General features: G+C 41.8%; 2 protein-coding genes and 1 long non-coding RNA gene across 3 annotated transcripts in view; 2 read left to right on the top strand and 1 right to left on the bottom strand.

Annotated features, from left to right (window-relative positions):
- The window catches only part of smg1 (SMG1 nonsense mediated mRNA decay associated PI3K related kinase), a 107,408-nt gene extending 103,661 nt beyond the window's left edge, over positions 1–3,747 (top strand). The window contains exon 63 of the mRNA XM_088436834.1: positions 2,546–3,747. Coding sequence (XP_088292960.1) covers positions 2,546–2,623 — 78 coding nt within the window. The 3' untranslated portion in view covers positions 2,624–3,747. The remainder of the gene's footprint in view (positions 1–2,545) is intronic.
- A 3,168-nt stretch (positions 3,748–6,915) lies between these two features.
- Positions 6,916–22,245, bottom strand: col1a1a (collagen, type I, alpha 1a). Its single transcript, XM_088436125.1, has 49 exons — positions 22,018–22,245; positions 20,137–20,328; positions 19,859–19,884; positions 19,468–19,503; positions 18,551–18,643; positions 17,719–17,787; positions 17,593–17,637; positions 17,128–17,181; positions 16,989–17,042; positions 16,857–16,910; positions 16,716–16,769; positions 16,586–16,639; positions 15,701–15,745; positions 15,566–15,619; positions 15,445–15,489; positions 15,305–15,358; positions 14,773–14,871; positions 14,637–14,681; positions 14,466–14,564; positions 14,287–14,340; positions 14,067–14,174; positions 13,515–13,568; positions 13,328–13,426; positions 13,187–13,240; positions 13,015–13,113; positions 12,856–12,909; positions 12,671–12,724; positions 12,486–12,593; positions 12,345–12,389; positions 12,092–12,190; positions 11,895–12,002; positions 11,648–11,809; positions 11,408–11,461; positions 11,221–11,328; positions 11,079–11,132; positions 10,931–10,984; positions 10,674–10,835; positions 10,358–10,465; positions 10,139–10,246; positions 9,970–10,023; positions 9,498–9,605; positions 9,340–9,393; positions 9,161–9,268; positions 9,020–9,073; positions 8,838–8,945; positions 8,462–8,741; positions 8,113–8,303; positions 7,781–8,023; positions 6,916–7,631 (listed from the first exon to the last, which is right to left on the bottom strand). Exons 1-49 carry the CDS (start codon positions 22,097–22,099, stop codon positions 7,485–7,487), a joined length of 4,347 nt encoding a protein of 1,448 aa, XP_088292251.1. The 5' UTR covers positions 22,100–22,245; the 3' UTR covers positions 6,916–7,484.
- On the top strand, positions 10,363–26,549 carry LOC148410144 (uncharacterized). Its single transcript, XR_015868088.1, has 8 exons — positions 10,363–10,577; positions 10,655–13,160; positions 14,078–14,201; positions 14,486–14,570; positions 14,775–14,878; positions 18,741–18,841; positions 20,253–20,379; positions 23,745–26,549. It is a non-coding gene; the product is annotated as an uncharacterized LOC148410144 (long non-coding RNA).
- The last annotated feature ends 591 nt before the right edge of the window (positions 26,550–27,140 follow it).

The raw sequence follows: 27,140 nt of genomic DNA, 5'->3' as shown, positions 1-27,140 counted from the left end.
AAATATCCTAACTACATTTACCCTACCTTCCTAGTCAAAATAAAAAGGAAACAAATGACAATTCATTGATCTACTTAACTGACTGAAAAACAGGAGAAAAAGGGTTAAACGAAAATGGCATCTCCCTCCTACTTACTGCTACACTATTTACAAATATTTACAATATGTACAAATTCAGAAGTTATCTGAGCATTACAAATCATTTGGACAGTACTAACAAAAGGTCTCTGCAAAGCTGGCTGGAGAAAGAGACCGACTGTTGTCAGCCGGCTGTTTAAATGGATCAGCAATCAGGTGGACGAGCCAATGATCCCCTCATTGGCACGTCACATTTTCACAATTGACTCATTCAAAAAGAAAAAAAAAGGGCACAGACAGTGAGCACAGCAGAACACACACAAAAACAACAAATGACTGACAGGTTCATGACACAAGTAAAACACTTAATGGCTTCAAAAATAATTTTAAACCTCAGTAACATTATACACAGTTAGAACAACACCGCACTTAAGTATAATTAAGTAAAAATTATAGACAGCATTCCGTGCTTCGGCTGTGGCTGCACCATAGGACTGAATAGTGGTTCATCAAATTTTTGTAATGGCTTCATATTTTCTTTGGTCATGACCTTTCCCCCTTCTGCACGTAGCAAGTTAGATATTTCTTTTTTCCCCACTCCCAAAAAAAAAAAATTAAACTAATTCAAGTCTTATTTTCTTCCTGGTCTATTCTTGTTTGCTGCTGCTAGTGGTGGCCTCGTGACATACAGTAGCATCTGTTAGCCCCTGTGCTCGAATCCAATCTCATCTTCACTTATTAGGCTTAGATATTATATCGCTCCATCCACTCTGATCTTAGCAGACTGAAGCCATAACAATAGGTTATGTGAAGCACTTTTTTAAATCACTTTGCTCTGTCAGCCAAATAATAATAGCACTTTCGTTTTTAGTTCCGTTTTTTTGAAAAAAGAAAAAACCCAAAGAATTTTAGTATATGCGATGCTGAAGCTACGCTTCCAATTAAAAAGAAGGATTACTTCAATCATCAAACAATTAAACTTCCTTTATCCCAAAAAATGAATAAAAGCAAAACGGTGTAACATTGGCCCTAATTAAAAGCAAAACCAACACAGTACAATCTTCATTTGGAAAAGACAAACAAGCTTACATGAAGATATAATACTGTACTAACGGTACATAACGCCTATCAAAGTGGTCAGTAAATCAGCAATGATACACTAGGGAGCAAACACATCGTTGTAATCCTTTGCAGAAGTCACTGATCAAAATGGCATACAGGCTCGTGATTCAATAAAACAAAATTCACATGAGCTCAAGTCAGCTGCCACATCTACAACAATCACAGCCCAAGTAAAAAGCAACATTTTTGCTAAGCTTAATTTACTAGCTGATGAATTTTTCTTTGCGATTGTCCTCCAAGGCTGCCTGTAGACTGCACATTGAGCAATGATACACTAGGGGGCAAACGCATCTACAACAATCACAGCCCAAGTAAAACGCAACATTTTTGCTGAGCTTAATTTACTAGATGATGAATTTTTCTTGGCAATTTCTTAACTTGTATTTCCTGGCTAAAAGCCGATCATACACTTTGCGACGGGTCCATGGGTTACTTGAATCACGGCACCTTTTTGCAGCGAAGACAGTTGCCCCGGAATGCTTTGCTCATGCATTTATAAATCAATTTATTCATTAAAATCCAATTTAAAAAGCAAAGTAACAAACACATTTTCATAATTATTTCTTAAACATTGCTTTTTACTTTAGGCCTGTAACAATGAATGTTGAGCAAGAAGGTGTACACAGATGTATCACTTAATGAAAACCTCACAAACGTCAACCTCCCAGCCAATCACAGTATAATGATTTAATTTTAGTACAATTTTGTAAATATATATATATATTGTGTGTGTGTGTGTGTGTGTGTGTGTGTGTATGTGTATATATATATATATATATATATATATATATATATATATATAGCATATATATATATATATATATATATATATATATATATATATATATATATTGTTACTGCCAACTATCCCTGGGTTCATGTCCGAACACTCTGCCTATTGAGGACTATTTAAGACCATACATTCAAGTATCAGGGTGTTGAAACACTTCCCAGAAATTTGGTGGATTTAATCAGGTGACAGCTGACAACGGATAAAAATTGATTTACAGTATTTGGGCTTATTCTGTTGTTTCTAAAAGGTTTCTCGTTATTAAGCGGTCTGTCTGAAATCAGTGTCAAACTGCTCACCTGTGCAAAATTAACCCAATAATGGGTTAAATAAAAGGGTTGTTTATGAAATTCCCCAAATTGGGTTGCTTTTGTACAAAGCCACTTAGAAGATTGGGATGCTCTGTTAACGCAAAGAAACGTTTTATAGGTCATTCATTTCAAGCAGTTTTTTTAACCAGGTTGGGTTTTGTCTCAAGCCAACTATCTTCAGAGTCAACGAGTTATGACATTGAAGGACTGGAAAATAAGCCGGTGTCGAACCGTTTTCTTCCAGGTGGACTTTGTCATCAAGGACGCCACAAATATGGACAACCTCGCCCAGCTGTACGAGGGCTGGACCGCCTGGGTGTGAACACGGCACCGGCGTCATTCACGTCTTTGGTCCAGTGAAAGCTTGCAGATCCACTAGAGTCCAGCGGGTCTCGGATGTCGGAACAGCAGCACCAGGCCACACTGTCAGGAGGAAACAGAAAGCGGAAGCTTAGCCTGCGCTCCCGACCTCCTGGGCACCCATACCGGGCTAGCCGACCCATAGCACCGCTGCCTCCACACCTCTGCAAACATGGTCGATCGGGCCGACGCAACACTTAGTGGGTCTGCCTGTCCCCTCCCCCTCCCCATTTTTTAGGTCCCAACCAGGTAAATCCACATCGGATTGGGGGAGGGGCGGGAAGGAGCGCTAATGCCTCTTATCCCTCACCTGGGAAATACCTTCCCCCCCTCACCTAGGCAGCCCACTATCAAGTTGTACTCCAAACATCACCGTGACCTGTTGAGCTCGGCCTGAGTTCAGCGTGTGAGGCAGGAAGTGAGCCGTTTCCCTCTGAAGCGCTGCGCTGCGGACGGGACTTCGCCAAGGGACCCCGCAAGTTCATCAATGGCTTGTTTGCATAGCTTGCCCCCGTTCTCTTCAAACTCCACTTCAACGGCTATGTGATATCCATGGCCAATGGGCCGGAATGAAAAGTGAAGGCTCCTCAATGAGAATGGAAATGAGAATCAAACTGTACTTGGCTTGATCAAACCGTCATCAGACTTGACCAAATAAAAGATTGTTATTCAGATAGATGTCCTCGTCGGGATGGTTCTTGGTCGTTTTGGGTCAAGCTAAAGTACAAATGAAAAACTGCTGAGACAGGACAACTAAATAAGATTTCATTTAGAGGAGGCACAAGCTACATATTTCCTCTGTGTGCATCTTTATTAGTCTGTGTTGTGCTTTGTAACAATTTGATCCTTCTTACTTACTAACCAAGTGTAGACTGCAGTTGCCTTTTTTTGACTGTCCGAAGTAGAAGTTATTGCTTTCTTCATTAGAAGTATGGCAACACCCTAAAACCTAAATGCTTGTATTTTATTCATCTGATCCTTTTAATTTTTAGTGAGAGATATGATGCTTTATGGTGATGGTGAAAAAATTTGTTCTTAAATCTTTTATTCAATTTGTTTGACTCTAAATAAAAGTTGAATTCATAAGTGTCTGTTGTAGATAGTTGAAAGTAAAGATAAATATCAAAGAGAAAGGCTAGCCAGGTTCAAGGGGAGGGGACAAGAATAACACTTTCACTGCCTTTTTTTTTTTTTTTTTTTAATTAAAACGTATGGCTTATTAGCCTACAGGCCCTGGAATTTTTTTTCCAGTATTTTATAACAATAATGATATAAACGTGCCAGAGAAGTTCAAATGATCACAAAACGCCTACAATATATAGTAATCGGTGTAATCCATAGTAACACGTTATATATATATATATATATATATATATATATATATATATATATATATATATAGCACATATTATCAATATATTTCCGCAGTACTAGATGCTCAATTGACAATGCAATCTACCTTGTTGACAGTGAGCCCAGCACTGAAAAAGTTCCTAGTAGCCATGAGAATGTGTGCGCTGGGATGCCATTCCTATACCCACTGCCATTTTTTTCAAAAGCGCAGAGCAGCATTGTCCCAACGGGAGTGAAAGGGTTAAAGAAAAGGAGTGCAGCGCCAAACTCAAATGTTTACATCATAGAGCCCTGATGGAGTTGACAGGTGTAATGACAACGAGAACATAAAACGTGAAAACCATGGTTCAATATCATAGTTGGATATTCTTCTGAGGTGGCTTGGTGAAGCAGTGGTCATCACGTCTGCCTCACAGTTCAGGGACCCGAGTTCAAATCCACCTGGCCCTGACCTTCCTGAGTGGAGTTTGCATGATCTCCCCAAGCACACATGGCTTCTCTCCAGGCATTCTGGCTTCCTCCCACACTCCAAAAACATGCATGGCAGATGATTTGGACATATCAAGCTGTCCTTAGGTGTGATTGAGTGTGTTAATGGTTGTTTGTCACTTGTGTGCAATTGCAATTGGCCGGCAATCAGTTGAGGATTTACGCTGCCTACTGCCCGAAGACTGATGGGATAGGCACCAGAAAGCTTGCATCACTTGTGAGGATAAGTGGCTGTAGAAAATGGATGGATGGATATTCTTCCTTCTCTTAGCATTTTAACATTACCGTACCTTCAGGGAATATTAAGTTAAATTAAAATATAAAAAGAGTCATTAAAAGAGTTCAAGTCATTAGGATGTCTATAGCAGGATTGAAGTCAGCCATTCACATCGAGCTCTGTTGTGATGCCAGGATAAACACAGAAATGAAGCCATAAATCGACATACCTCAATCATTGAGAGAGATTGCACTTTTAGTTTTACTAAGGCGTATATGCTCGTAGGCTGTACTCTATAGTAGAAACGAGTGCACTATGTGGCATGACATGTTTCAATCTTTTTTTTTTCACAATTTCACCCTAATATGCTGTTGTAATAAACAAATAGGAGTGCCTGGTTTTTAAATGTTACTGAAACAAACATTTGCATGTATAGCTTAATTTTGTAAACTGTCCTTTGGTTATACTTAACACTTATATTATACTTTATATTTAACACATTGTCTAATTATTCTGCAGATACTTAGAAGGAAGTGAAAGTGTGAATTTATTTTTATGAACTCTTAAAATAGAAAATTTTCCTGTCTTGGCTATATTATATATTTGTCTCTAGACACGAGAGAAAAGTCAAGATATGAAAGGCGATATTGTTGGCATATAATGTGAGACACCAGCGCTATAAGATTTTAATAATATTCACTTAAAGGGTTTAGGAGCATTTTGGGTGTCTTGGAACGGATTAGGTTATTTAAATGTAAAAAGCATCTCTACTTATGAAAGATTCACGTTACAAAATGACTTCCGGAAACAACTTAGTTTTGTAAGTAGAAGTACCGTTATATATTGAAGGGCATATCTTAGCACATCTGACATGCTATGCGTACGTGTTTATTTGGTCAATAACACAGAAGGCCCTGTGTTTGAAAGCAAGGAAGTTGACATTCCCCTCTCGGTGCAGACCCATATCCGTCTGTGGAGCCCTGCAGGGAGTGCGAGGCTGCACCCTCAAGGTAAACAATCAGGCTCTTTGTGATGCCCACTGCTTGCACTCTGGCTTTACCTGGGAGCGGGTAAGGCAGTCTCTGCCTTTTGCTGCTGGAGCTGTGTTATGTAGCAATTGGATCAATGCTGTTGAATAAGAACGCAAAATCTGCTTTCACTGTGATCTCTTGTTGGAATAAATCTCTCTTTCCCATCTCACAATGGAATTTATTCAATGGGATCAAAATCGGGAGCTCGCTGCATCATCTGAGGAGGTAGGCTGTTTGGGATTATTCAGATACATACTGGAGAGTACATAATATCCTTGCATGAAGTTGCTTAAACTCTGCATCCCTGTTCTACATCAGTGCATTACTGAGAGCAGCAGAATTATGTCAAATCGGCCTTAGTCCAACATGTTTGGGGGAGATGTTTTATGCATCTTTTTGTTTCTTTCAAAGCTTTTTAAAAATCTGTCCAACTTTCAAGATCGGTCCTGCTGGGGCAGTCAGCGAGACAGTGAAGGCAGGATTCATTGTACGACCACTTAACATGCTTTATTTCAGCATTCAAATAATTAAAAACATCTCAAATTATTATACATGTACAAAATAGGTACAGATCTTGTGGTGTTCCTCCCAATTTCTTTCTCTCTCGATGGCTCACTTTCTGTGCATTTCAAAAATTTTGAGAGAGAGAACCCACCTCCAGAAGACAAACAAATGACAACAAATGTGTTTTAATGAGGGTTGAGGAGGGTAAGGCTTTTGGAGAATTTGAGTTACATGAGCAGGGGACTGAGAACAGAAAAAAAAGACTGGAAAAAAATGTTTCATTTTAGGTGGTTTCATTTTAGCACCAAAAAAGGCCACTGTCACATCACTGAGCTCAATAGTAAACAGTAGAGACAAAGTGGATGTCATGGACCATAAACAAGAGAATAGCACCTGTTTTGTTTTGAACTGAAGTGCCTCAATGACTCCACTAACCGCCACAAATCTTGGAAAACACTTATTTCAAACATTCTTTTGAGGTAGCCATAGGATGTTCTTTAAAAGAAAAACAAGTTTTAAACCCATGTTTCTCTGCTGGTGGTTTTAATGTGACTTTGGCAAACAAGAGGAATAGACAAGAGAGCCGCCACAACAGCAAACACACTTGGCTTTGGGCAGGTGGAGAGTGGGTGGCACAACAACAACAGACAAACATGGCTGTCAGTTTCACCGTTTATTCATCAACACCTGAATTGTGGTACAAAGCAATCGTGTTCTGTCTGTCGGAACTGTCCGTTCATTCCTCTGGCCGCAGGGCGGGTGTAGAAAAATACAAAAGTCACCTGTGTGTTTCTGTAAACTCCAGAGTAGCCTGGATTGGCTTGGTTGAAGATGGGGGAAGTCAATTTTTTTTTTTTAACACTTTACAGAAGCATATATTATTTTCTTGTTGCCAGTGAAAATCTTCTCTATGGGATCCTTGGTGTTGGTGATGGTAAAAACAAGACAAAAACAGTCAGAAATGAACCAAAAAAAAAAACAAAACGTAGTGGTCCCAAACGCGACGATGCGAGCATTGCCGCATCACTGCCATCTTTGTTGAAGTGCAGGTTTTAGGCATGGTAGACCATTGGAAAAATGATCGTATAGGATGAGGAGTAAAAAGGGGGCCAGATCAGAAAAATGTTTTGGTGGCTTTTTCTTTTTTTTTTTAAGAGGGATGGTTGCTAAAAAAAAATAAAACACACACACTCACGCACCACAACATATTCAAGTCCAGATTTCTCTTTTTACAAGAAACAGACAGGTCCAACTTCAAGGCCAAACTCTTGGTCTGGAGCACCAACATCCATAGGAGCGATGTCAATGATGGGCAGGCGAGATGTTTTCGTTGTCTTGTACTCAATGACTGTCTTGCCCCATGTACCGGTGTGCGACTGCAAGGAGAGAAAAGAGATGGATAGGATCAGTATCAGTGTCACCTCTTTGTTGGATGCTCAGTAGAACTGCTGTGGCATATAGGGGATTTCCAAATGGGGTTCTATTATCCTGATCAAGAGCCACCGATCCAAGCAAATGTACTCACCGTGCAGCCATCCTCAAGGACACTGTAGGTAAAGCGGCTGTTGCCCTCAGCTCTGATCTCAATCTCATTGGAGCCCTGGAGGATCAGAGCCTTCTTCAGGTTGCCAGTGGCAGCATCCATGTAGGAGATGCTGTTCTTGCAGTGGTATGTGATGTTCTGAGAAGCCTCAGTTGACATGAGACGCAGGAAGGTCATCTGGATGTTGACATCTTCAGGCAGAGAGCCCTCGCTGCCATACTCAAACTTTGGGGGAGAGCAGAAGGCTTCGTGAGAACTACCATCCAAATTTAATTTAAAGGAGACCCAGGGGCCTCGTTCGATTCAATGTTTACCTGGAAGCCCTCGTTCATTGCCTCGCCAAACCAGACGTGCTTCTTCTCCTTGATGTTCTTGCTGATGTACCAGTTTTTCATGGCAACCTCGCGCTGAGTTGGGGCAACGCAGGTCTCTCCAGTCTCCATGTTACAATAGACCTTGATGGCATCCTGGTTGCAGCCCTGGTCAGGGTCAATCCAGTACTCACCTGGAAGGATACAAGATGTCAAAAATACATCATATATTTTAAAAGCCACCACACAGCATTATCCACGCTCATGCCCAAGCTAAAGTATTAGAGATCTATCCTCAACTACTCCACAACGAGCATAAAAACCATTTGAATAGTGTGACTACATGACTCACCGCTCTTCCAGTCTGGGTGGCACATCTTAAGGTCACGGCAGGTTCTGGCGGGGTTCTTGCGAGTTCCATCGGGGCTGCGGATCTGCTCAATCTGCTGGCTCAGGGTCTTCAGAGTGCTGTCGACCTCCAGGTCGCGGTCACGCAGAACATTAGCGTCATCAGCGCGGTACATACGGAAGGGATCGGGAGCCTTTTCCTGGGGCTGGGCAATAAAACCAAGGTCAAATCCACCACCAGGGGCACCAGGTGCTCCGGGAGGTCCAGGAGGTCCGGGAGGTCCCTAAAGAGCAAAACGTGGAAGGCAAAATGCTGTGTTAACACAGTTTTGGTGATGAACGCAGCAGATCAATACACCAAAAAGTTAAGCGAGCCTTACAGAAGGGCCCATCTCTCCAGTGCGTCCACGAGGTCCAGGAGGTCCAGAGGGACCAGGAAGGCCAGTCATACCATCTTTACCAGGTGAACCAGCAGCTCCAGAAGGTCCCTGGGGGGAAAAGCAAGATGTTAAGTTGCCCAAAGGAAGAAATAAAACAAAGTTTCTTTGCTGTGTTTACTCACTCTAGGTCCAGCGGGTCCAGCAACACCAGCAGGTCCGGGCTCGCCAGCATGACCCTATAGGTGTATAATATTATTAGGAACCAGATAAGCAATCTTCCACCATATGTAAAAATGTGTGGCTATGAGTGTTGAACAACATACGGCGGGTCCAGGAGCTCCCTGCATGCCAGTGAATCCTCTGTGTCCCTTCATGCCTCTCTCACCAGCCTCACCAGTCTCTCCCTTGTCTCCACGAAGTCCAACAGCTCCCTATGACAAGGAGTTCTCCCAATCTCTGTTCCCATTTTAGAGCACTGTGTGTTGTCGTTCACGTTACTTACAGCAGGGCCACGAGGTCCAGCGGGGCCAGCAGGACCAGCAGGGCCAGCAGCTCCCTGAAAAATGCAAAATCAGTTGGCATGTAGCACCATATTGTAAATTCAGTTGAAATAAAATCAGTGGACAAGAGCATAGCATAAAGTGGACACTTTTCACTCACAGTCTCTCCACGGTCACCGCTCTTTCCAGCAGGTCCAACGGGTCCAGGGGCACCAGGGGGTCCGGGGGCACCAGGAGCTCCAGCGGGGCCAGACTCTCCACGGTCTCCCTAAATTGTTCCACCCCATCATGACAGTTATTGTCTCTTTCAACAAGATGAGGCATTCTTTATATTGTCGGTATAGTACTAGGTTTTTTACATTTTCGATCTCAGGTACAGTAGCTTGATTAATATATGGGGGAACAATGACCTACACCTAGTACAACTTTGCATTCAAATAAATGCTGGAATTAGAAATGGATTACTCATTGGGAAATATATCATGGTTATTTTAGGCCAGCTACCTACTGATGCCAATCGTTTACTTGCGCGGGTCAATCCAAATGAGATAAAATCTCATTGAATCTTGTCTAAGATTGTTGCTTGTCTGCAGTCATTGTTTTGTATTGTATTGTGTGTACACTGAGCTTACCTTGGGTCCAGCAGGTCCATCACGGCCAGCAGATCCCTCATTACCAGGAGAACCCTTAAACAGAAACACAGGAAATATCAATTGTGTTATACTATCGAGGAACAAACTTTCATACACACAGGAGGGTGATGGATAACTGAAATGTACATGAACCGTTTTCTTGTCATACCTCACGTCCGGTCTCTCCAGGGGGTCCAGCCAGTCCAGGGGGTCCCATGGGTCCTGGAGGTCCGCGCTCACCAGCAGGGCCACCAGGTCCCTGCTTTCCAGGTTCTCCCTGTGGGTGAGATTGGCATTGAATCTTTAATCTCAACAGCCTATGTTGTCTCTATCACTGGAAGAATGATACTGTGATCGTATTAGGACTATGTAAATAGTATGAGCTTACAGCTGGTCCAGGCAGACCAGGGAATCCTCTCTCTCCTCTCATTCCAGACAGACCAACAATACCACGCTGTCCACTGATACCCTGAGGTCCAGGAAGTCCAGCGCTACCCTGCAGGGGATTGCAAAAGAAAAGTGTTAGATAGGCAGTGTGAAAGAAACCACAAGCTCATGGAGACTTTTTTTTTTTTTTTTCAAAATTTTGTCGAATGCTTGCAAGCAAGGTTAGTAAAAATAAAATAAAGTGGTGTAAGCGGACGGAGCTTATTTCAGTCATGAATTTAAGGCGTATTGTTTATAGTTAGGTGAAACTAACTTACAGGAGCACCATCAGCACCAGGGCTACCCTTCTCACCAGAAGGTCCAGGAGCTCCAGCAGCTCCAACCTCACCAGGGCGACCAGCAGGTCCAGTATCACCACGATTTCCTTTGGGTCCTTCTTTTCCAGCGGGTCCAGAAGGCCCAGCAGGTCCAGCAACGCCCTTTTCACAACAAGAATGGCATACAACTATCCTTTAGTGTTCTGCGCGTCTTGCGAGCTGTCACACAAATATGTTAACAAAGGATATCAACTTACAGAGGGGCCAGGTGGACCAACTCTGCCAGCAGCACCAGGGAAGCCAGTAGCACCCTTGGTAAGAAGAGACAAAGTTCATTAGAGGAATGAATGAAAATGTGAATATGATGGATGAGGCTGAGGAGAAGAGCTCAGAACCATAACTCACAGGAGGTCCAGCAGCTCCACGAGCTCCCTTGGGGCCAGTGTTTCCAACGGGACCCTGAAGGAAGGATAGTCACTTAGCATGAGAAAACTAATAATGAGCTCACAATACAATAATGATAGATTTTTTTTTTTTGTTCATAAACCTGAGGTCCAGCGGCCCCAGTAGGTCCAGCAGGACCAGGAGGACCAGCATCACCCTTAGCACCATTGTTACCGGCCTCTCCCTTAGCACCAACAAGACCATCAGCACCCTGAATGATAGTGATTAAAAATGATGTTAGATTGAGAATTCCAACAATGGGAAATGTCTATTGACATTTATGAACTAACAGGAGGTCCAGCAAATCCAGCAGGTCCAGGGGGTCCAGCCTCTCCACGCTCGCCCTGTGGAAAAGAAAGAGAAAATTGCAGAACTTCAGAAGATGGCAGAGGTTCCAGAAGACAATGGAGTGAACAACCATGTGCTTTTGGATGGACTGAAGTGTCATTAGCATATGCAATGATGTCTGAGGGAGAGTTGGACTAGGTTTGGGTTTGTTTGATTTGAGACGAGCAGAGATGTCCACTCACAGGGGCTCCACGGGCTCCAGCAGGTCCGACAGGTCCAGCGGGGCCAGTCTCTCCCTTGTCTCCGGTAGCTCCAGCAGGTCCAGGAAGTCCAATAGGACCACCCATACCACGGGGACCATCTTTGCCAGGTGCGCCATCAGCTCCCTTAGCTCCTTGCTCACCCTGGAAAATGGTGAAGTGATTAATGATATTTCCATACTAGAGGAGCTTTTTGTAGGTGGAATCTGATGGCTGTGTGACAACTCACTCTATCTCCTCTCAGTCCTGGAAGACCGGCGGCACCACGCTCACCAGGCATTCCCTGTAGCCCAGGTGGGCCCTGAGCTCCAGGGGCACCGGGTGCTCCAGCATCTCCCTGAAATAAAATAGAAGCAATTGAAAAATATTAGATGCAAGAACTAACAATTAGAATCAAAAACATATTTACATTTCTGCCAAGATTACCTTAGCACCCTCGTTCCCAGCAGATCCAGGAGAGCCGCGGGCACCAGCAGGTCCAATGGGACCAGGGGCTCCACGTTCACCAGGAAAACCTCTGTCACCCTAAATTAGAAGTATGGCACAAAGTTAGGGCAGGTTCAGCTGTAGCTAGAGTCCAAAATGTCATCAGCCAGCTAATTTAATTTAATTCATTTTAGTTTTACTGATAAAAAAAATCTCCTTCATTACAGCCTGTTTTTAGATAATGGTGACATACTCTCGCGCCAGCAGGTCCTGGGGCTCCAGCCTCTCCGGGCACACCCTGAATTGCAGAAAAAAAAGTTAAGTAAGTGAATTTATTTTAAAATCTATATACTGTTTAAAAAGTGGCCCGAGTTTAATGAAATGATATCTGTACCTGTTCTCCGGACTTGCCAGTCTCACCAACGGCACCTTGGGGTCCTGGAAGTCCCTGGAACCCTGGAGGTCCAGCAGGTCCAGCCTCTCCTCTCTCGCCAGCAGGTCCCTGATAAGAGAAAGGAAGAATGTTCAAAACCAATAAAGATTGAGTTGGTAGACTTTGGAATTTAAGTCTTTACTTACGTTAGGTCCAGCAGGTCCCTGAGGACCAACCTCACCGTCCTTTCCTGGGGCACCCTAAGCAACCACAGATATTCGCATTTGAGTGTCTAGCTTTTACTTGAAAAAAAAAAAAAGATATATATATATATATATATATATATATATATATATGACAAGGAAAGAAGAGAATATCACTGAAAACTTACAACTGGGCCAGTAGGTCCCATCACTCCTCTCTCACCGGTCTTTCCAGCTTCACCCTAAGACAAGTGAGGGGCGGATTTCTAAGAGTCGTATCGACAATGATGCAGATAGCTTCATGCATCTGATCAAATGTATGTTTCTGTTTGAGACTTGGTACTTACAGCTGCTCCCTTGGGTCCGGGGAATCCCATGACACCAGGCTGTCCTCTGGCTCCAACAGCGCCAGGGGGTCCGGGGCGGCCATCTTGTCCAGGGGCACCCTGGTGAATTGGTTTCGTTAGCTTCTGGAGCATTCATTTCAAAGAAAGTGAGTGTATTCGGATATTGGCTTACAGTAGCTCCCATCTTGCCATCGGGTCCAGGGCTGCCAGGGCTGCCAGTCATACCCTAAAAAGTCAACCACAATTGTTCAGAGGATGATATCGCCAGTAAATAAATCCTGTTATGTCAAATAAATAACTATCAAAGTCTTACCTTAGCTCCGGGCAAACCGGGCTCACCAGTGCGGCCGGGCTCACCAGTAGAACCTTTAGGTCCAGCAACACCAGGGGCACCGCGCTCACCAGTGGCACCCTAAGAAGGACAACATATATTGAAAGAAAATATTTAACAAATGATAAAAAATAAAATAAATGAAAATAAAATTATTTGCGGCACTCACTTTGGGTCCAGCAGCGCCATCAGCACCAGGGAAACCACGGCCGCCAGTGGCACCCTAAGGGAATCAAAAAAGCTTGGTTAGGTTTGTGAATAAAAGCTTATATGTTTCTTTTCTTTTAGTTTGTTTCAAAACGGAAACAAATTACTGAGGATAAATGGTTGGTAAAATGATTGAATGTTATTTGTATCTGAATAAAGTCTGCTAGACAAGTTTGAATAGAAAGTGAATGTGTACAGGAAGTTGTAAGTTAGAGAGGAGGACCCTTGCCACCTTTGATGAAAACTCTAAGCTTACCGTGAAAACTTTGACTCAACATGACAAGTCATTAAATAATTGTGTAATCAATAGCTACAGGCCGATATACTATGTTTTGTTTTTCTTTCTCACGGAATAGCCTTTTTATAAAATACCTGTAGGGGTCACCAGAGGGTTCATGTTTGTATTATTGATTAAATACAATAGAAAAATCCATTATGACTTATCTATTATACCCTGTTATTAAGGACATCATACACAATTGAGCTAAAGTTGATATTTTGCTATTGTGCTTACACGCTCGCCAGGAACTCCACGGCCTCCAACGGGACCGGGCTCTCCTCTGGCTCCTCTCTTGCCCTCCTCACCAGCAGGTCCGGCAGGTCCTTGAACTCCTGTGGCACCCTGTTCAGTGAACCAGTACAGACAAACGTGAGTCATAGCGGGCGTTACGTATTGCACTTACGTTCACGTTGATGAGATGCAAAAACAATGGTGCCAATAGTGGTGAACTTACAGCATCTCCCTTGGCACCGGGCTCTCCTTTGGCTCCGGGGGCACCAGCCTCACCCTGAGACAAACAAATAAGCACACTTAAGCAAACAAGTATAAATCAGAGCAAAAGGAATGAAGATTGATCCCTAATTGGACCAGATGAATGCACTAGCCCATTTGATATGCAAGAGCTTTACTCACAGTGTTACCCTTGGGTCCAGGGGCACCAGCAGCACCTTGGGGCCCTGGGGGTCCACGGGGTCCGGGGAACCCGGGAGCTCCAGCAACTCCGGCAGCACCCTGCAGGTGGCAGTTCACACTTTAAAATCAGCTCTGCTTTCCCCTGCAAACTTCAGTCCATGGTTCACTTACAGGAAGTCCCTTAGGTCCAGCAGCTCCATCAGCTCCGGGGTTACCCTGAATGGGCAAAAATATGTTTTTTAATGTCTAATTCTTTAGTGATCAAAAGGCTTGTCTAAAAATTATTTTTTTTCATCTTTTTACTTACAGAAGGTCCGGGAGCACCAGCGGGTCCAGGGTTACCGGGCTCACCACGGGCGCCAGCGGGGCCCTCGGGTCCACGAGCACCCTGAGCTCCAGCCTCACCCTGAAAGGTGGGTTATTTGATTAAATAATCAGTTGCCCAATATTAAAACTATATTATGTTTAAAAATAAATATGATCCAACATATATCTAATAAACTATAAATATTAAATATTCTATAGTACAATGAGTGTGCAAACATATACAGCATATTTAACATTCGGAAATGTTAAATTCCCAAATAGTTACATCTGATGAATTTAAAAATAATGATGAGTTTAAAAATAGTTTAAATTAATGCATATGCATTGAGTAATGTGATCTCTTAGCAATACTGTAATACCAATCAATTTTTTAAACTATTCTATCAACCAAATCCAAAACTGTTAAACAACAAGCTAGCCAAAAAACAAGCCACCTAGATATGTAACCTCCTAAAGACCAAAAAACTGACTCCACAAAAATTAAATGAGTGAGGTGAAAAGTGTTTTTATACCTTGGCTCCAGGACCACCGGGGAATCCAGGGGGTCCAGCAGGGCCAGTGGGACCCTAAAAAGCAACAGTCAACCCAATTCAGGCAAATGTGCAGGACAGACAATCAAGTTTGGAGATGCTGCTCAAAACGGCAAACTTACGGGAGGTCCGGCAGCACCAGCGGCGCCATCGTTACCACGAGCACCCTGCGGCATAACAATAAGCAAATTTGGCTCCAATTCCAAGCAGTGATCAGTTAAAATAAAAGTTGTGAGGACTCACAGCAGCTCCAGCAGGACCAGCGCGACCTCTCTCACCGGGCAGACCGCGAGGTCCCTGAAAGTAAAGGAAATTAACATTATGATCTGGCATCACCTGGAAGCAAACTGAAGATGTCAGGTGGCTTGTTTTACTGACCATTGCACCGGGAGTTCCGTTCTCACCAGCTGCTCCAGTTTCACCCTAGAGACAAACACAGGCTGATTACATATTGCACTTTTGATATGGCAATTAAGGTATCATAAAGGTAACATGTTGCCACCATAGCTGAAACATATGGAAATGCCCACACTTTTTTTTGTGGAACTTAAGAACAAATGACATTTGATTAGACAATCCTGAGAGACTGGCTCATCACATTAAACCGCACTACGTAATACAGTACCACTACAGTTGGCATCGCAGCCTCTTCCTTTCCTATTACCAATTATTTCTATTATTGTTTCATATTATGATCCCAAACTAGGTGTAACTCTATTTCCATTCTTTGGTGAGAATGAATCTTTCCACAGTCATGGTCAACATGATATCTTTTATCAGCGCCATCTCCTGCAGCCTAAAATTCAAGCAATTTCAGATCTATTTGAAAGCAAATAAGACTAATTTTACACCAATAAGGGACTTTTAAAAATACAGTAATTATTTATTTATTACTTATTCATCATTTATTTATGGGGTGACCTGCACCTTAGACAGTAGTACAATAAAATGAGGTTTTCCTTGGCCAATATTGGTATATAGGTGGAGATGACAGGGAATAAAAATAAATGCATAAAAATGCATAAAAAATAATGGTGGAGTGTATGAATCATAAACAATATTAGCGATGAAAAAAAATGTGGCGCTTCGTGTTCAGGTGTATTCACACATTTTGTTAACTGGTTGTGAAAGTTCTAAGCATGTTTGAGTTGTGTATCTAAAATGCAGCCAAGGCACAACAAAACTAAAACTCGAGCATGATCAAGACTTTTAACCATTTAATGTGTTTTCTCTGTGTGGGTAAGCAATCAAATCGTCTTTTACCTTGGGTCCAGCAGGGCCAGTGTCTCCCTTGGCACCATCCAGACCACTGAATCCCTAAGGAGAAGCAAAGATTTCAAACCAAGATGCTCGGCTTGACGCAACCAGACAAATTTGTTGATTTTATACTCACTCTGTGTCCCTTCACACCGGGCAGACCGGGGGTTCCAGGGAAACCACGAGCTCCCTGAAGTATAAAGGACGACAAGTCTGTTAATGCTCCTCTTCGGCTTAAATGACATTAAGATGAGGAGTGTCGGTATTAGTGATTTACCTGAGCACCGGGAAGTCCACGCTCACCAGCACGACCTGGTTTGCCGGATTCACCCTTTTGTTAAAAAAAGAAAAAAGTTGAAGTGACGCATGATGAAGCAAGGAAAATCAAGATGAGGTTCAGTCAACTTACATCCTCTCCGTTCTTGCCAGAGGGGCCAGCGGGTCCGCGGGGTCCCATGGGTCCCTGCAGAGGATGACAATTACACATATAAAAAGTCAGAAGTGTGTCAAGTCCTAGTTGTATTTCTTGTTGTATTTGTAGTACTCACAGCAGGTCCAGGCTCTCCAGACTCACCAGGAGGACCAGTGAATCCCTGAGGGCCCTGAGCACAGGATACAAAAGCACTGTCAGTCATTGTTTTATGCAGCAATACTTTTGTTATGTTTACATCAATGGTGTGTTCATGGTATACGTAGAAGGATTCACTGTCAAAGACATATGACATATGTGTTTATTTAGCATGAGCTGCATGTTGGTTTCCTGTAGCTGGGATTCATGATGCCATATCAAGAAAATATACGATACATTATGTATTGTTTTATACCAAAATCTTCCTAAAAATAGTCAAAGCTGGCACATACATTATTCATAGTTAAAGGATCCTTGTTTTGTTTTGTTTTTTTATTTAATTTTTTTTCTCCCAGTTGAAAAATAGACTGAAGTGGACCTTTTAAATTGGTCACAGTGGCAATTTACTGTGTATCTCCAAGGAGGGAGGAAGTTATGTACTTACGCTCGAACCGGGAGGTCCGGGGGCTCCACGAGGTCCCATTGGGCCCTGCAAAGACAAATTAGAGATGTTAGAGCCCATGGAACCATAAGTAAAAAGTTAAAAAAAATGTGTAAAAGAGTGTCTTGCCATGGGTCCAGGGATGGGGGCAACAGGTGACTTGTCTGAATAGCCGCCAGACATCTGAGGGGAGAAGTTCTGCAACAACATGTGTAACTGTTAGTTATTCATCAATGGCAGAATTTTGCCATTAGCTCAAACCAAAACTGCCCAGATATTTACAGTACTATTAATATTAATATTTTTTTGCCCAATGGCTGTCCACGAGGATGTACCTTGTTGGTTATTACCATTAACTGTGTTTTTCATTGTCATCCATGAGTTTTCAATGAATACAATGTTTTAAACAAAAACAAACTGTCTAACTTTATATTCAAATAAGCTAGTGTGTCATCCAACTAATGTCACATCTAATCATAACCTCAGTCTCTAATTCTTGGCATTTATTTTTGTAATTCTGTACACATCTGAAGAAAATTCCTACAGATGTCTGCAACAGTCATTGACTGAAGGGATAATTGTTTACATAGTCTTAACATACCCAGTATCCTGGTGATCATTTTTAAGCGGACTTACTTATATGTGTATTCTCACTTGGATATTAAATCGGGTTGACCTAGCCTTAAAAAGTAAAATGAATTAAACATAAACATAATCAATGCTATTAGGAACTACCAAAAAATTGATGCATGAAAAATGCACAAGAATATCTGAGAAAAAAAATCAGATGAGTGTTATTATAGCAAAAACAACAACAAAAAATGTGCTGACACAAAGCGCCACGGGGCCTTTGAGCATGAATTCTGTCAGTTGGCATATACACTATAGTCATGGTACTTCAACATGAAAATATAAATAGCAGCTACAACCACAATTTTTTAAAGAAAAACTCCTCACTTACTCCACCGAGGCCGGGGGGTCCAGGGGGGCCGGGAGGTCCAGGCATACCAGGCTGGCCGGGGATACCATCGTTTCCGGGGGGACCAGCAGGGCCCTGCAAAGGCGAAGAAAACCCATTGTTAAATCATGAATGATCATCATATTATTGATTGGAATCACAGCCTGTTTACAGCTTGCTATTATGTTTACAGTGATGGAAACAACAATAATCCTCTACAAAGATTGGGAACCGCCAAAGACCATGTGATCAACCAGAAAAAGGGGTGATGTGATTTTAGGTAACAGGAACCAGGTAAGAACTCTTAAGAAAAAAAAATAGGAAATGACATATTTGTAGCCAATCACAACAAGCTAAATATGTATACTTTGCAAATAACACTGAAATAATTGAATTATTCACAAACCAGATAAACTGTAATCACAATGCCAAACTAAGCTATACCCCACTGGAAAAAAACAAAACAAAACAAAGCAAAACAAACAAAAAAAAAAACAAACAATAAAATTCAGCCCCTAAGGCAGTTGACAGTAATTTTTCCATGAATTAAATTACTTTAACAATACAGTGTTATCTCATGTATTAAATAGCTAAGTTCATCTTCCTCAAATATAAAAAAAAACTAAAAAACATTTTTGTCTTTCAATCACACTCAATGCTCCAAGTTGGGTGGGGCGTCACTGATATTCAATCTATACAAAGGGCTAGCGTACATTAGAAAGAAGCCTTTTGCACCGTTTTCCGATAACATGATTCCACTTGACTTAAATCTGCACAAGCAGGGTCAAGATTTGAATGAAACGCTATTGAGTGCTGCAATCAATTAAGTAATCTCAGTTTTCACAACAAAGTGGCATCAAATCTCCAGTCTCAATATAGACACACATGGATCAGAGACCAAGATCAGAGCTGGCACTTACTCTATCTCCCTTAGGTCCACGATCTCCCTTGGGTCCCTTGAACAGAATGAAATAAGGAAAGCTTCAGCCTTTCATCAGACAACACAAGTCATTTAACTAATAGCATGATTTATTTATCAGAACATAAATGATGTTATTGCTATTCTATTTGTGGTTGATGGAAAAAAAGAATAAACAATAGCTTACATTTAGAACAAGAAATTTTGACGTATATACTTATCAATCCATAAATTAAAAGACCTAGTAGTAAAATGAAGTTGTGTTTGCTAAGATATTTTCTAGTAAAAATCAGTGATGATTTAATATGATTTAGTCATGCGTTATTCACATATTGTAAAATTTCTGAATAACAATCACATATCTACCAATTTTGATAATGTAGAATATTTACCTCGACCTGAGACTGACCCTGGTAGCCTGTAGACAATAAAGAGACAGATATGTGTTAATTAGACATGATGAACAAAACTATGGCACTTTTTGCGGGTAATTTGGCTTAATTACAGGATATTCATTAATGATACATCTTCTTGTGCTATGGTTTTGTTTTGTTTTTTTTAAATGCAACCATAATAGGCTTACTCCTAGTATCATTATTGTGTTATGGTGCAACCATGTTTGTATTATTTTACGTTAGGAAAGAAGCAGTCAAATGGATGGCTGATGTACCGTCGTCGGGGCAGATGGGGCAGCACTCATCATGGGGGATGACGGGGTTGGGGCAGTCAGTTGTGTCCTCACAGATGACCTCATCGCACATGACAATGCCGTTGTCGCACACGCAGATCCGGCATGGCTCTGGTTTCCATACGTCACGGTCCTCAAACACCTGGCCGTCAAGGGTGCAGCTTCCGCCTGTGCCTGTGGATGGAGACAACGGGCACAGACAGCTCAGACAGCGACATTGCACAGGTGCGCAAACAAGAAAAACGGAGTGCCAATAACCCAGAAATAAACTAAAATGGCACCCATAACAAAATAATTCAGGGTTTGCAAGAATTGTTTCAAAATGTTGAATAATACCAGGTCTAATTCGATGAGGATAATGCAAATGGCATTATTAAAATGGTAGGGAGAATGGAAAAACATAACAGCACGTGATTTAACTTAATCAGACTGCTGCAAAATTCTATCGTTTAAATGTCAAGTTGCTCTGCCACATAGTTGATTTAAATTTCTTAGCAAAAAATAATGGGAAAAAATGGATTAAGTAGCTCGCTGAGTACCAAAAATCTGAGATCAGAGCGGCTAAGTGCTTGGCAACAGCTGCTGGAAACACTTTTCATGTGTTTGCAATTACCACACGCGCACGCACACACGCGCGCGCGCGCGCGCGTACACACATACACGCACACACACACACTCAGAAAAGGAAAGGGGCGGGCCTGACAACGAGCGCGCGCGCGTACACACATACACGCACACACACACTCAGAAAAGGAAAGGGGCGGGCCTGACAACGAGCGTCCAGATGCATATGCAGGGTGCACAGTTCAACCACCAGGTGCCGCTGTAAGACCGACCCATCTCATCTGCTTTCGACAGCACGTTTTACGGCCCTCTCTTGACAATCTACATATGGAAAAATGCAATTATGCTCCTTTGTTTTCTTTTTAGGGTACATTAATGAGAACGTTATCAATAAAGACACAGTAAAATCAAACTTTTCTGTATTTTGGTGAAAACTCCCTTCTGCTCATTGCTTAGGACACAAAACGAACTTCGTCTTGCTCACCTCCTTTCTCCCTGTTTTTTTTTTTTTTTTTTTTAATTTTCTTTACTGTGCCTCAGCTGGCAGGCCATATCCAGCCTTAGTTTGAAACCTTGCCTATTGGACCCATGTCTTTCTAGTAATATGAAATAATATGCTGCACTTCAGATAACTAGAGGTAATGCATGCTGAATACTGTGCCTCTGCTTGCAAATGTAGTAGGGCGATTCCAATCAAGCAATCATAAGCAAATTGTCTAAAAAGAGTGAATTTGTCAAAGCATGCTTGACTGGGACCCATGTTTAGGATCCCAGGCCTGGAGGAAAACCTGCAGCGACTTGCTTCACATGAGTAAGGGTGGGGGTGGGGGGGATGGGAGACTAATGCAAGGGGAGAAGAGAAGGGCCTCCTTGGGATGCCCATTGCATTACGCAAGCATTTTCTCTATCTATCTATCTATCTATCTATCTATCTATCTATCTATCTATCTATCTATCTATCTATCTATCTATCTATCTATCTATCTATCTATCTATCTATCTATCTATCTATCTATCTATCTATCTATCTATCTATCTATCTATCTATCTCTATCTATCTATCTATCTATCTCTATCTATCTATCTATCTATCTATCCAACCATCCATCCATCCATGCATCCATCTTGTAGAAACGTTGCGTTCATCAAAATCGCTTGTCTACCCACACTCTTTCATTTGTCACTATCTAAATCTAATCCGCCACGTCCACACATCGAGAAAATATCCATTTTGCGAAACCAGGAAAAAAAAGGTTGGTTAGAAGCTCCACAGAAGAGTGATGAGATGAAGACACTTACTGTCGTCCTCGCCCTGTGCCCTCACCAAAAGCACTGCTGCGCTGAGCAGCAGCGCCAGCCGCAAATCCACAAAGCTGAACATATCTAGATGCCTCTAGACATGTAGACTCTTTGAGGCAAGAGAGGAAAAAAGTTGGGGGTGTCTTCCTTTTCTGCTACACTCCACTCATACACGGGTGTTTGGGGCAGGGTCCGCTTGTTCCACAGTCCTCCTGACCCCAGCAGAAAACTCCCTACTGCCTACACTAACTTTCCACCAGGGTTTTTATATGGGAGTCTGAACTGGGAGGCGCTGGGACAGCAACGACTGGGACGCACCCTCATTACCCTTTTGTTGGAGCTCACATTTAGGGAAGACAAAAATTGAGCCCTCCCTCAAAGGACGGGAAAAAACAGAAGAAAAGAAAGAAAGGAAAGAAAAGAAAAAAAAGGTCCCTCCTTCCATAATTCCACAGCAGAAGGGTTGGAGTTTAGATGAGGAAAAGGGGGGTGAAGAGAAGGAAACCCGATCCTGAAGAGCATTGGTTCATTGGAGGAAGATCTCCTCCTCCAGTAGTAGAAGCAGCCACGAGTCTATTTCAGCCTTCATTTGTGGTCTTGATCTACTTCCTGATCCACATTGACTTGAGCTCCAGCTTGTAACATTTGCATCATTCTAGTTTACTTGACGAGCTCGTGCAAATGGTACTTCTGGTTCATGCAAAAGCCTTTGGAATACATCTGGAGGTTTTTTTCTCACCTTCTCACAGCAGGACCTTTGGCTTGCATGCTGGTAACCTATTGAGTTGTGTTTGATGTTTGGAGCTCTTTTGGACAAGTCTTATTTGCATACATAACCTGAGCTTCTGACATTAAATCCTGGGTTAATGGTTGGTTTCAACAACCAGATGCCATCAAGTGGTATTGTGTGAATCATACAAGCACTATAGATGTCTACCAGTATTTTTTGATATCTTCCAATATCTTTAGTCAGTATAAAAACGTACTGTATGTCAATCAGTCACAAAGTCAAACACCAAAACAAAATACCACAGAAATTTGTCTGAATCAGACATTGAACTCTTAATGTGCTGCCCCAGAAATACACTGTGTGTAGGATTGCCAACATCAACTCTTTCACTGCCGTCGATGGTTATAGACATCAAAGATCCTTTTGAACTGGGTTGACAATGTGATTCAACGCATTCACTGCCATTGATGGCTAACTAAGTCAAAGATCCATTGACATGTGGTGAATGATTTAAGCATGAATCAAGCTTTGAACTCCATTTTATAAGAGTATTAATGCCACCTCTGAGGTTTGATGCAACACTGGCATTGAATGACTTTCTAACAAAAAAGTCTTAGCCATAGGCTGTCTTATGTATCTGATAGAAAATATGTGTAAGTGTTTTCTTCCTCCGTATGTCATGTGTAAGACTAAGTGACTACATTATCCCATGCAGCAACATGGATTGTTTTGTCTTCCTGATTAGCACAAAAAGATTAAAATAATGGACATAAAATCACCAAAATGTGACATGTGACTGTGAAATCAACTAATCCAACTGACACCGAAAACGGTAAACCTTTTAAAAACACAGACATCACTTTCAACGGGATTCATCAGAATTCTATTTAGTCCTCCAAAACCCCCTTTTTAGAAATTGAGGGCTTTTCCAACATTATGATTGTTATTGGAGATGAAGAATAAAAGCCTTTTTTTCTGGGCATCTCCCTCTCACCAGCTTTCCTCAGATGGTGGCGTTCGGGTGAGCTGTAATTAAGAAGACGTTCGCCATTATGACAGCAGAGATGAGCTAAAGGGACGCACAGCCATCTGATCCACCAGCAGCAGACACGTTGCAGTCTCAAGCTGGCCAACTAGTCCAAGTCACTCCTCTCTTGCTCGCCCTGCCCCTCTCTCTCTTCTGCTCTCACACTTCATATTATCCATCTGTCTGCCTGTTCCTTTTTTTCTGGGAGGAGGATGGAATGCAATCTGCCTTTCTAGAGGAAAGAAGGCAGGCAGAAGAAGAACAAGAAAGCGAGCACAGTGCCACCTCATCGTTCCCTGATTCGACCTTCGCCTTGACTGTGGGAGCGTCACAAAGCAACACGGTTCACACACAATTGTCTTTCATAAAATCATAGCAAACCCAATGCAAAAATGGCAGTCTTTTTTCTAGGAAAAGTACAACCAGGGTTAGGGGTGTTCCGTTAAAATAATTACAATCAATTAGTTTAATTCGTAGTTCAAGCATTATTTATTATTTATGTAATTTTTGATCTTTAATTTTATGCTTTTTGTATGCTGATTAGGCCTGCTTTTATGCATTGTTGATTGGCTGTCAGTGTGTTTGGCATAACCTGATAGGCTCTTGTTTTGAGCAGTAGGACAGAAGGAAGAAACATCAAAGAGTTGTCAGTCCGATGAATAGGTAAAGTGATATACATTATTTGTAATAAGGAGCTTGCTTACCACAGAAACGGCTCAAGTTTAGACGACCACATAAGCGCAAAACACCAAGCTGAGACTGCAAGCACAGCTAACAATAGCAACAAAGACGGTAATGTAACAAATCACATCAAAGTTCTTTGCTCTTTTCTCGGAAAATATAGGAACGTCAATTTTCATTGATCAAAATCTAATATTGTTATTCCCCAAATATAAGATGCACTTTTTTCCCCCCAAATGAAGGCCAAAAGTATGGGTGTGTCCGATAAATGGAAACTTAAAAATTAGATTTTTAACAAGAAATTGACACTGTTTGAGATTTGAGATTGATCTGTCATCCACATAAGATGAGTTTAGACTCACAGATGTGCATTTTTATATAGGCCATATTCTTACTTACGTCCCATGACTATAATGGGGCGAGCTGCAGGAGAAGGACATCAGTTGGCTGTTAGCATCAAGTGCCTGTTGCAGCTAACAGCAACTCATGTTAGCTGAGATTGTTACAGCATTAGTTTCACTAAAAGAAGTGACCAGACTAAACCAAAGTCCATACTTGTTCAGTCACAGGTTGAGGTGCATGTTTGTATTCTCTTTGTTTTTTCTTTTTTTGAAATAACTTTATTTAACCACTTCCACCGTTAAACATGGTAGACCACTATAGCACCTCCTTCCTGCAGTGAGCGTCCAGTTACGTCACGTTCTACTTGAGGCCTTTAGATGGTGATCTTATGACTTGATTGGCTGTTGCAGCTAACAAAAATATGGGCCCTTACACAATACATCATTGCACACTGCATAGAAGCCTTCTACTTGTTCAAGCGAATGCCCGAGCGCCTCTCAGCTAAGCAGACATGAAGTTGGCCTGGAAGTCTGCCTAGCAGCACATTAGCTGAATTCTAATTGGCTAAAACGCTACACTAAAACGGCAGCACTTGAAGGAGACTATGTTAGGCCAGCAGAGAAGGCTTTGCTGGCCTTGATGGGACCCCACTGCTAAAACCGCTAGGATCATGTAAAAGTTATGATGTCTCCAGGTGATTCAATTAAGAGTGGTAAAGTATGCAGGTGTGTCCACTAGTTAGAGCACATGGAAAGGTATTCCATTTGACTCATCTTTTGGCAAATGCACACAATCATAAACATGAGTGCTGCTTAAATTGTTTTGATAAAAAAATCATTTTTTGGTAAAATCAACTTGTGCTGCGTCACAACCAACAGGAAAAACAACTGCTTATAGTGCAATCAGTTACACTGGGGAGACATTCACCGACCGCTCACAATGTGCAAAATTTTAAACACGATTAACTTACAGATACGAACACAAACTCAAAAGCCGGCATCCTGCATGTTTTCGAACCTTTTCTCTCCAACACACCTAAGTTAACATATTCAAGCTCCTGCAGAGCTTTTTAATACGCTAGTCATTTGATTCAGGTGTCTTGGTGTGAGAAAACTGGAAAACATGCGGGATTCTGGCCCTCCAGGACTGGACTTTGACACCTATGCTAAAAAGTGTTTACAAACAATATTTATTCTGTTTTGCTTTCATTTTGACATTGTTGCAAAAGCATTGGTCTCATACAGTACATGGTAACATAGAAAAAATACCTGAATTTGACCCCAAAATTAAGGGTGAATCTTATATATAGGTGCATCTTATATTTGGGGCATTACGGTATTTTGTTGAGATGCCCACTTAACATTTCATCCAGGTTTGAAATTTTGATTTTAACTAATTATTTATTTTAACTGTAGTACTTGGTCCGAAGTTTCATACTTTTAGGGTCAACAAAAGTAATATGACCCAGGAAGCAGTGGACTGTCAAGGTCAGCAAAAAGGCTTTAAAGGGAGTACATGTAATTTTTCACATGCAACTGTGGGAGCTTTAGGGGCATTACAGTAAATGCAGCAATACTCACTCCTCCTCTGGCTGTCCGTATCTATAACAGACATGGCAGCCTCAGGAGGCCTGCCACCTCCCATGTAATATCATTTAATGATAACTAGACACAACGATTTTATTTAAAACATACTGTTGGTCGTTAAGAACACATTTATTTGCAAGTTTTTGAAATGTATAATTATTGATTCAGTTTTAATAAAAGACGGTCTAAATCTTACATATTGTCACTTTAATAACAAACACCATCAGGAGCCTTCACCAACTGAACTCAGAACATGCAAGCAATTCATGTGAATGAAGAACTATACCATGAATGACAGAACAAGATTTTGTAACCTCTTCAAATTCAATATATCAAAAATTGACCTAAAATATATCCAGAGTGTCCATAGGAACCCACAAGTGCATACTAATTGGTTGGTTGGACATCTTCCTTTTCCTTTTTTTAGTCCTCTTGCACTAAATGGTGCGGAGAGTCAATCATAGCAACCAGGTAACTCCATCCGGGTTCATCATGGGCGAGATGTTGAGCTTGTGCCATCACTTTGCAAGCCTTAAAGTCCAGAGCTCTTACATTCCGTTGGACTTATAGTGATGTAATTTAAGAAGTGCAAATACAAACCTCTTTTGAGGAGAATGTGAGAAACATGCAGTGACAACTGTTAGCAAGTTGTCAAGTTGACTTCTCCTCGTTTGGCACTTAAATGTCAACTCACAAGATCCCTTAGAAGCGCTCCCTGTCTTTCGTTGCTATTTTTCAGCGTATGGGCATAACATAT

This window comes from Hippichthys cyanospilos, chromosome 16 (genome assembly GCF_059441005.1).
Source record: "Hippichthys cyanospilos isolate Australia breed blue-spotted pipefish chromosome 16, RoL_Hcya_1.0, whole genome shotgun sequence".
NCBI classification, from domain to species: Eukaryota; Metazoa; Chordata; class Actinopteri; order Syngnathiformes; family Syngnathidae; genus Hippichthys; species Hippichthys cyanospilos.
This window is presented reverse-complemented; position numbering and strand designations above follow the sequence as displayed.